At 30.2% G+C, this 10,676-nt stretch overlaps 1 protein-coding gene and 1 long non-coding RNA gene across 6 annotated transcripts; one reads left to right on the top strand and one right to left on the bottom strand.

Moving 5' to 3' along the window:
* The first annotated feature begins 323 nt into the window (after positions 1-323).
* LOC141451319 (glutathione S-transferase-like) lies at positions 324-9,295 on the top strand. Of its 5 annotated transcripts, none has more exons than XM_074122604.1 (6): positions 324-462; positions 624-724; positions 1,167-1,334; positions 2,362-2,504; positions 3,699-3,867; positions 4,369-4,586. In XM_074122604.1, the coding sequence occupies exons 2-5, from the start codon at positions 649-651 to the stop codon at positions 3,864-3,866; spliced, it is 555 nt and encodes a 184-aa protein (XP_073978705.1). In that variant the 5' UTR covers positions 324-462; positions 624-648; the 3' UTR covers position 3,867; positions 4,369-4,586. The 5 variants fall into 5 exon arrangements, with proteins under 5 accessions (XP_073978705.1, XP_073978702.1, XP_073978700.1 ...); XM_074122601.1 differs by lacking the exon at positions 4,369-4,586 and adding an exon at positions 5,419-5,522 and having other exon boundaries at positions 325-462; positions 624-784; XM_074122599.1 differs by having other exon boundaries at positions 325-462; positions 624-784.
* LOC141451323 (uncharacterized) lies at positions 9,125-10,578 on the bottom strand. The gene is made up of 2 exons (XR_012456682.1): positions 9,546-10,578; positions 9,125-9,449 (listed from the first exon to the last, which is right to left on the bottom strand). It is a non-coding gene; the product is annotated as an uncharacterized lncRNA (long non-coding RNA).
* Between the last annotated feature and the right edge of the window lie 98 nt (positions 10,579-10,676).

Below are 10,676 nucleotides of genomic sequence, written 5' to 3'. Positions count from 1 at the left end.
TTTTTATTGAAGTGTTAAAAAAGTTTAATAATTGGGATAATAATTATTTTAATATTATTATTTTATTTCTGAAAACTTCGCGACAAACCATCTTTATAATATTTTTAAATCTATTATTACGCGTTTTATTCAACAAAATTTGAAAACATTTACATGTATACATCTTTCAACACCTAAAAAAATCAAAATTGATAGAGTAAGATGCCTAACCACTTGTTTATTGATTAAGTTCAACATGCACAGTAGTAGAAACTGTTCAATAAAACATCTTTGTTTTGTTGTCTTCTTTCAATAAAACATGAATTCTCCCTATGTTATTCAAATGAAATTTAAATTGCCCCACCATGGGTACTTCTTGAAGTAGAGGGGGCTGTGCATTAAAACGGCTTTGCTTTTCAATTTGTTCTACTAGTTTTTAGTTGATTATGCGATTTTCAGAGGCCCTCTGTTGTTATTGTGTTGGTAAGTAAACAAAATACATTCGTTTCAAAGCAAAACACTTAAAACCTTGTATTATGCATAGATTTCTATTTTAAAAATTTTTATATTCATATTCTATGCAAAATTTTATCATCTTTAAGTTCAACTAATTATCAATAAATTAAAATATAATCATTTTTTAGATACAAAAAATCCAATCCTTGCAACATGTCCACGTATAAGCTTACTTACTTCAATGCTAAGGGTATAGCTGAATCTATAAGAATGTTGCTTAGCTACTCTGGTAAAGAATTTAAAGACATTAGAATTGAACATAATGACTGGCTCAAAAATGTAAAAAGTAGTAAGTTCTTAATAATTATCAGTATTCTAATTTACTCTTGCGATGCCAGCAAGAAGCTGCGAAGGCAGCAAGATGGACTGCTTTATTCTTCAGAAATTGTTGACAACCACTTATTGAACGGCGGTAAAAGCGAATTTTCTTGAACTGAGTGTTGGTGAATCTGTTAGTTCCCTCTCAACTTAAATTCTTATAACTTATTAAAATTAAATGAGCCCTTATCAACGCAGGATTCTGTTCTATCCAACGCTCAGGAACAATATATGCCAAATTAAATGGGATTTATTTAAAGGGTCTAGATCCAATTCTTACAACTTTTTATTATAGATTTTATGACCCAGTGGTGAAATAGAAATTATTTTGTGTTGTATTTTTTATTTTACAGAGACTCCCTTTGGTCAGTTACCAATTCTTGAAATTGATAATAAGGTACTTTATCAGTCAACGGCCATTTGTAGATATTTAGGAGAAGAATCACATCTTGCTGGTAAAAACAACTGGGAAAACCTACAAATTAATATGATGGCAGAATGTTTTTTAGATTTTAAAAAACGTAAGTTTCTTTTTTTTTTTTCTTTTTTTTTTATATATCTTTTATTAATTAATTAATTAAATAATTGTTATTTTAAACTTGGTTCAATGATGTTTACTATTTTGTGTGATGTCAGTTTGCCAAGTTTGGGCTTCCAATAAGTTTTCGTTTTTGAGAAATGTTTTTCTCAAGCTCTTTACACACATCTTTCTGTATACCACTCAAGGTGCTTCACCATTTCTGGTGATAAGTTAGTATCGAATATTTTTCAAGTTCGCTGTACTTTCTCTTACCGGTAAGAATTTACTAGCATTATGAATGATAGTATTGACCGATTTTTCAACAAATTTTCCAAAATTTGAAAACTTTTTTAAGATAAAATTTGTGGCATTTACTAAAAATTATGTAAACAAAGTCTTTCATATAGACTGCGGATAAAAGCACATGGTTTTCACTGTTTAAAAACCGCTCTCTCTCGAAGTAAGAATAAGTGAAATTAGGTGATAAATGTTAATTTTTCAAGTTCATGATTCTTCATTTACTCTATTTTTTAAAAAAGACTCTTTACTGCTCTCATATTTCATTCTTATCTTTCTGGCAGTAAATATGAACTTGATTAATTGCCAGTAATCGGTAATGCAACCTCATTCGCATCAGTTTTAATTAACAGTTCATTTGTAAATAATTACTATTATTAATTACAATTTATCGTATGTCCCATCTTGCAATAAATAAATGTTTATTTTATTATATGGTAGTTTAGTGAAGTAATATGTCTTCCAGTTGAAGGCATTAATCATTTCAGTTGATGACTGATTTTACAAACTATATGATTTTTGTTTCTGCATATCAGCGTGGCCATTGTCACCTTCACTAACTGTGTAATATTTTCAGAAACGAAAATTTGTCACTACTGTGGTATTTCACTTGAAAAGAAATAATTTCCATCATGAAAAATTTCCATAGACTCTTTGCATTACTTCATGGACAACTTGGTACGATGGTCCAACCCAATTTTTTGGTAATCAAATTCTTTTTTTTGGTTTAGATATAATTGACTTATTTTTTGAAGAGAACAAAGAAGCTAAGGAGAAGAAATCGTTAGAAGTGAAAAATCAAATCATCCCTTTCTATTTAGGTAGATTTGACAGAATTATACAGGAGAATAATGGTTTCTTCGCTCTTGGAAAAGTAAGTTTACTGACACGGTAAAAAAAATAAGTTTTACAGTTTTTTTACAAAATTTTTAAGTGTAGTTGTAAGATATTCCTTCAATATTAGAAGGATCGAGCAGCATCCTAGTTTGGGGTAACTTTTGTTAGAAACTTGAACTGGGTCAACCAGATTGGCGAGTGGAAAAAGGAATCGAACTTCTAAAGGGAAAACCAATAGAAGTAAATGGAATGCCACCCAGGATACTGTAGCCTTAACTTACAAGTTCTGTGTTTGCCCTATACGTACTTGTGTACGTGGTAAAGGTGTTATTAAACTTCTGACACTGCTGCGGAAAAAGTGAATTAGTCGAAAACACGGCTCTGAGAGTAGGTACAGAAGATTTATGTTCTAGTTTATTACTGTAATGAAGGTACAAGACGAGATACAAGAAGATACCAAGATAGAGGCTCAACGTGCAAGACGAGTAAAGGCCTCATTTGTACTTCATGAGAGATTCTTAAGTATTGGTAATGAATATTGGACACAGATAAATGATGTTCCAGAAAGAAAGAAAACCCACCTAACTTCACTTATCGGGTAGGTGAAATACTCGTTGAAGCCAAACTGGGTATGATTACTACCCTTCTACTTGCAGAGTGGTGTAAGAAATTCTCAAAGATGAGGCTGTATCTGCGATTATGAAAACCATCATCGCCTCTGAGACCACTCAAGCGCGAATCCACCCATTTGTGATTACCGATTTCTAGAAAGTTATCGCAATTGGCCACTAGAGGCGCTATTGGTCCCGTGAGGAAGATTTCTACACACAATATAACTAAAACTGATTCCCGATTTCTTTAGGTTTACCTTTACTGATTTTGTGATGCATATAATGCACATTTACGAAATTATAAAAATATTTTATACAAAAACTTATAAGTTTTAAATCTTTTCGTTTAATCCCTTCACACAATAGCAATGCAATCTCTGCTTTTTTCGATAAACCTTCTAACAGCCAATTCACTATATCATTGTGTTTATGCTGGCGCTGGTATGCCCGAATATATCCCGACTAGACTTTCAGTAAATTGAAATTTTTATATCCAAAAGGCTGTTTTTGTCTTGCTTTATTTTAATTATATTTCTTGTGTACAAATATGTTACTTCTGTATGCAGTTTTACTCTAGATTCGATGTATCATGTTCCAAATTTTGTATTTGTTAATTTCAGCTGTCGTGGTTTGATTTTTACTTCGTTGGCTATAGCGAGACATTGGAAACGATAGTTCAGGAAAAAGTATGTGAACAGTTTCCTCATATTTCACAGCTCAGAAAGAATATATTTGATATACCGAAAGTTCAACGGTGGCTTAAAAAAAGACCTTCCACACTTTATTAAGGTAAGTAATTCTTCTCTGATAATGAAAAATGTATAATTTGTTAAACTATTTTATAAAAATATTTTGACTCAGATATTCATTTTTTAAGAAAGTAAATCATAATTAATTAATGATTAAAGTAATTTATGTCCTTATAAATTCAACGAAGGAAATAATTAATGATGTTTATTCCGATATTTATTTTTATTGAGCAACTGTAAATTTTAAAGAAAGGTCTCGTTCAAGAAAATAATGAGTATTTCAAAGATGAGATTTCAACCAAAATTCTAGAATTTTTCAAACTTATTTTTAACAAATTTTTATAACTAGGATTCTTTTTTGGATATATTTGAAATGTTAAACTTTCTTAAAATTATAGTGATAGTTTTCATTAATTATCATTTTAAGTTTAAAAATCCAATATTTATACCTGAGATGATGAAATTCTGGTTCTGGTATTACTGGTAAATGATACTGCTGAATAATACATTATAAGTACATCATGAGCTGATTTTTTCTTAGGCTTAGTGAGTCTATATGAGCAGTGAGAGTTGCAAGTAATGCAATACTTAAGTAAAATTATTAGTCAAGTAACTATAAATTGGATTTTGGTTCCTGTTACATAAAAACTTGGTGATCATAATTATCATTGCTAAGGATACGCTGACCATACCAGCACAATTAACGTCATTTGTCATTAATGCTATTTTTGTGTGAATAATAAACTGCTTCTGTATAAATTAGTTTTTGTGCTTTATCCTCTAAATCTTAGTACTTTTGATTGGTGTACATTGCTACAAAACTTCAAGGCAAAACAGTTTTAATGCTGAGATAATTTTGATATGATAACTTTATTTTTGGTTGATACATATTAGCTTCTGCTTTAAAAAAAAAAACAGATTTTTTTATGACGGTACCTGAAAATCTGTTTAAGAAAGTAGTTCTATTCAGTATATATTGTTATGAAGGAGGTTTAAAATGAAAATATCATATTGCTGTCGTCCGAAGAATAATTTAGAAAGCTGGAGGATGAAACTAAAACCTGGTACCTAATGGATTTCATGGAGATGAGAGATGATTCGCCGCTTCCAGCTAGCGGAATAGAAATTATTAATTGTTAAAACAGATTATGATTTAATTTACACTTAACTGTTTTGAATGAGATAGATTTAAATAAAACAGTTTTCTAATTACTGAATTACATTCAAATAAGTCCCTACCATGTAAAATAAATATTCGAGAAGTGGGGATTGGTCAAGGTTGTTGTTTCATAATCAACTCGGAACCCTTCACCAGATAAGTGAATTTATTTTTATTTATAAAATATATATATTAAAAAATTTGTTTCAGTGTTTTCACAAAATCTACACTTGCGGTAAGCTTATTACATTAGAAAATACTTGTTTTAAAGAATGTGCACATCAATAGTGAGTCACATAGTTAGAAAATGATTGTGTCAATGGAAATTCTTTTAGTTAATTTACACTTGAATTCGAAAGGACATTGATCTTTTTACTCGCAAATCTCTTTTTCAGATAATCATTATAAATCTGTATACTTTTCTTGGTCTAGGAAAGAATTGTGAATTGCAAAATTGACAACATGTGTACATATAAGCTGACCTATTTTAATGTCAAAGGTGTAGGCGAACCGATTAGAATGATTCTTTCATATGCTGGGAAAAAGTTTGAAGATGTTAGGATAGAAAAAGATGAATGGCTTCAATTAAAACCTAGTAAGTATTTGTGCTTTTTATTTATTAACCTTGGGATCACTTCATATTATAAGAAAGTAATAAGAATAATGGCATTCTTGTATTTAGAAACACCTTTTGGGAAGTTACCAATTTTGGAAATTGATGGAAAAGTTCTTCATCAATCAGCTGCAATCTGCAGGTATTTAGGCGAAGAATTCGGGCTTGGAGGTAGCAGTAAATGGGAAAATCTACAGATAAACATGATCGCAGACACTATCCAGGACATTAAAAATAGTAAGTTATATATCATTTTGGAAAAGTTTTACGGGCTTATTCATAGTACCAATCAGTTTTGAACAAGACTACATTTTAATTGAATAACAACTTTTATTATGAATATCATTTTGAAGCAAAAATTGGCAAAACGAATAAAACTGAAAAGCACGTAACGATTTCTACATTTCAAATTGAACGTAATTTTGCCAATTTTCTTTAGTCCGGATTCAATGGCTGGCGCGCTCAAATTGTGAAAACACTTGCAAATAATAACTGATTGTTACACTAACATGAATGATATTGTACGTTGAATCACAATAATGGACAAGAAACATTTACCTGAAATTAATTTATTTTACTTTCATAAATCACGCCAATAATTGTTAACTTACAATTGTGAAATAATATTATTTCTCTTTGTCACTGAAAGTAATAAGAATGCTGTGCTTTAGTTATGAGCCACTTTTATCGCCAGCTTGATGCTGAAGCTAGAGAGAAGAAAAGACCCGAATTATTAAATGAAACTATTCCTTTTTATTTGGAACGATTAGATAGCATCATTAAAAATAATGGAGGATATTTTGTTAATAACAAGGTAAGTATTATTTAAACAGATTTGGTCGTTTAGATAAATAAAAATTCTTTAATTTGGCGATTATACACATAATGAAATACAATTTACACATTGTTACTTAAAGACTAGCTCCTTGGGATATACAAGCAGAAAAAGAACATTCATACTACTATTTTAATCTCAAAAGCAAGAAGAACAAAGAAAAACATTACAAATTTGTAATGTCCCATTCGTGCTTCCTGTCCCATAAAATTAAAAAAAAAAATGTTAACATTATGTCGAAACTACAATAATGTAATCCCCAGTAAAACTGAACAAAGTACACTGCAACTATTAAATTTAAAAAAGTTTAATCACATATGGATATTAAACTGAAGAAAAATTCCCTTTTTCTTATTATTTGTTCAATTAATGTTATAATTGTGATTTTTTATTTTTTACCTACTGAAAGCAAGACCATTTTTTATATATGATAGTCAGTTCCCGAGGTTCAACCGATTTATATCTCATTTCTTTTTTTTTATTAATTAAATTGGTTGATTAAAAATGCCTGAGAGCATCCATTAATTTTTATTTTTTTACGGGATTCTTTTCTCAACCTTGAGGTTTCCTTGGACCAATTATCTTACCGAAAAACACCACAACTCTGACATCACACATATACCGATAATGCACAGTGCACACAAGAATTATAATATTTATTAATATAGATGTTTATTCTCCATTACAGTCTATCCAGTACTTATTGCTCGCACAGCCCTCGTCCAACCATGATCTTTTCAATCTCATTTCACCAGTTGTTTCTAGGCCTGCCTCTTTTAAGTTTACCTGGAGACCTCCACTGCATTGCACTCTTAGGTATTTTATTGCCTGGCATTCAAGCACGTAGCCGAACCGTATCATTTTTTTTATTTTCTATTTCATCCAGCATTGTGTTCTGTTTCTCTACGATGTTTCTTATATCCGTACTCCTCTTCCCCTCTCTGCGGGATATTCTCGCGGAAAGCCTTAAAAGCTTCCATACAATAATTTATTTCTAATTTACACCGTTCAAATAAACCAACATCTGATAGACTATTCCCCAGATTCCACATATTTATATCTCATTGCTTTGAACATACGACACTCAGAAACGAAATGATAAAGGTTCTTGTTAGCTACAAGTTGCTGAGAGAACACAAGTGACCTCATGGCTTAAACCTTTAGTTAAGATTACTTTTCCATTTGATATATGTCAAAAGATATGTATCTTCAACCAAATAAAGGATTTGATTGAAAACTGCTTCTACGATTTTATATTAACTTTGTGTAGTAATTTCAAACAAATAAATCTATACCTTTTATTTGAACTATTTTCCAGGAAAGTTTGTTTGTTTAGGGGTACTGGATGTTTTCACTTCTAATCTCAATGCTTTTCACTTCCTCTAACCACCACTTCTACGCTGATTTTGCTGCTACTACTTCCTTGTGGCCATCCTACTCCACGCTATTAATCTCATACTACTGCTTCCTTCACTTTCTCCATGTTAAATCCTCTTTGCAGTCCCGTCATGCTCGCTTTGGTCCTTCTAACCTGTGTAGGAATATAGAAATATAAGGAAGGTATCCCCACAAGACATTAGCCTTTTACAAATCCTTCTTCTCTATGCCAGTTCATTTTGGACCGCTTTACCTATTTACTTTCGTCACCCCTTTTCACTCGTCAGTTTTTAAAACTTGTCTCTTCCAATTCCACTTGTCATTCCTGCATCCTCTTGAAATTTATATTATATATCCATTATTAAGACGTTTCTAAAAATATTTTAAACGGTAATTATCAATTCATGATTGCAAAAGGGGTGGTTGCCCATTTTGTATGAATAAATAAAACCAATATACAAACTGCTCACAAAATTACATTAAAAATTCAAGAACTGTTTGTTGTAAATAAATTTATTGCCTTATTGTCCTCCTAGTACAATAATTGCACTGTTTTTTTCTGAACATTTTTTAACATAAAAGTACTTTAAAACAACAACAAAACATTAATTGGGCACTGCTTATCTTATCTAAGGGAAGAATGATTGCATTTCTTCTTATTATTATTTTTATTTTTTTTGATGATTTAAGGCGCGTTCACATCTAGGGTTATTGGCGCCCGGAGCATTTTTCAGTGATTGCCGGCCTCCGGACAGTGTTCTCTCGAGCATTTCTTATTAAAATTATTATTTTTATATATAAATACATTGTGCTCTTATATTTATTTATATTAAAACTGTCCGATAGGTCAGTTGTATAAGGGTTGTATATATTATGTATTACTTTCTAATCTTATTGTAATTTTCAGCTAACTTGGGTTGATTTTTACTTTGCTGGGTTCAGTGAAACGATGGAAAGTATGTTGAACGCAAAAGTTTGCGAAAAATATCCTCATATTTTGCAACACAGAAATAATTTGAAAAATATTCCAGAAATAAAAAAATGGATATCAAACAGACCAAAAACTGAGATATAATTGGAAAATATTCCTAAATTCTTTGTAGTTTAATTTTATGAAATGGCTAATATGCTGTGCAAAAAAATATATAGACTTTATCAGAAATCTTGTATTTAAAAGGAAATTTAATGATCAATACATGAATGAGTAAATATAACTGTAACAGTAATTATTTAAGATTAGAATTATGAGCATTTCTGCCCATTATATTCTAAATAAATTATATGTTAGTTTTTATTTGAAATATTTTATATAAATATATAAAGTTGATCTAAAAAAGAGGGAATAATAAACTTCTGGGGCTTTATAATATGTTTTTTTCTCTGCAGGACATAAACCACTTTTGATTAATTTTTTATAACTGGTTGCTTCAAAAGAGTTTGTTAGTCTTTCTTTTTGTTTATGATTAAAAAGAGTTCTGAAAATATTTTTTGTTCTTTATATTAATACAGCCAACAAAAATCATTGGGAAATCACTTGCTTCTTGCTACTTGTGATAAATTATAGAAGTGCCAGGAAATTTGTTGAATCCACAAAATAAGACTGAATACTTGAGGCGCTAGCTAATTCCAGGAGCCATGCTTAACAAAATAATTCTCAGTTGAAAGTTATAAATAAAAATTATGCAAGAAATCGGACCATTTGAATAGTGAGAAACAGAAAGAAACCTGTTATACCTCCAGCTTCATATTGTATCTCTTACAAAGGGCTTGCTAGTTACGCTCCTAACAGCACTTCTTTTATTTTGTCAGGATTTCAGGAGTAAACTTTGTTTTAATGATTTATGAAAATGTAATTAATTCTTTTACGTATTGAAGCAGCTGTTGATTTTGCTATGTTCAAAACAACGATCTCTTTTTGTCTGTGACGCATGGATATTTGATTATATTGGGGGTGTACGATAGAATGTCAATGCCAAAAAAAATCAATTTTTGCTTCATTTATCTAAAATGTTGAAAACAAGCCTAAATAATTTTGTATAAAAATGTTTCCCTGTGACTACCAATTTCTAAATATATGAGTCGTTGCTATGTCTACATTTATGGTAGGAAAAAGTTTCTGATGTGAGCACTAGTGAATTTGTAACGAGACAGAAGTATTATAAATGGAATACAGTTTTTCTACAAAACCTATGATGGTTGATAAAATATATTATTCACAGCTGAAAATAGATGAACGATAAAAGTGGTGAGAATAAGTGGAAACAATCACGTTATGGCGACAGCATTGCGGATCCAACAATATGTTCCAAAATGTTCTTTCAATTAGTATAATATATGTAGTTCTAATTTACTTCTTGTAACAGTAATTTCCACTTTCGGTGCATGTGTATCCATCGTTTCTGTTAAAGCTGTAGGCAATTTAAAATTAAAATTTTAGTCTTTATGATTTTCAAAAAGTCTGAAGTTACCCTCTGTTTTAATTAGGTATAGTTTTTCCTGTTGAAGCCTTACAAATTTTTTCAGATATTTAGAGTTATCGACGAATATAACACTCTTATTTTAATTTATGATTTAGGTGGTTTTTTTTCAGAATAATCATCTAGGTATAGATGCTTATGATTATAGATTTTTTTTGTCTAAAAAGAAAAGACTGGAAACTAATTTTTTTGACGTAAGGGAAAAAGAAGTTTAGAAATTGTTACATTGGTAATTGAAAGAAAGAAGAGTATGAGATTCTTTACCTAAAACAAAGTTTCAAAAGTTTTAGTAAAATTAGATAAAAACTAAATTAGTAGATTTATTCGACCTTGCTTTTAATCACTCTCTGTATAAGACGAGACATTTTTTGATGAAAAGTATTTATTC

Source organism: Rhodnius prolixus, unplaced genomic scaffold (genome assembly GCF_049639745.1).
Source record: "Rhodnius prolixus isolate KJV_2025 unplaced genomic scaffold, Rpr scaffold_8, whole genome shotgun sequence".
Taxonomy (NCBI): Eukaryota; Metazoa; Arthropoda; class Insecta; order Hemiptera; family Reduviidae; genus Rhodnius; species Rhodnius prolixus.
The sequence above is the reverse complement of the archived record's forward strand: the minus strand, read 5'-3'. Positions and strand labels throughout refer to the sequence as shown.

Excerpts from the sequence above, each read along its gene's own strand:
- LOC141451319 (XM_074122601.1), top strand. The coding sequence starts at position 649 with ATGTCCACGTATAAGCTTACTTACTTCAATGCTAAGGGTATAGCTGAA. Across the intron at positions 785-1,166 it reads GCTCAAAAATGTAAAAAGTA|AGACTCCCTTTGGTCAGTTA; the intron begins GTAAGTTCTTAA and ends TTTATTTTACAG. Across the intron at positions 1,335-2,361 it reads TTTTTTAGATTTTAAAAAAC|ATATAATTGACTTATTTTTT; the intron begins GTAAGTTTCTTT and ends TTTTTGGTTTAG.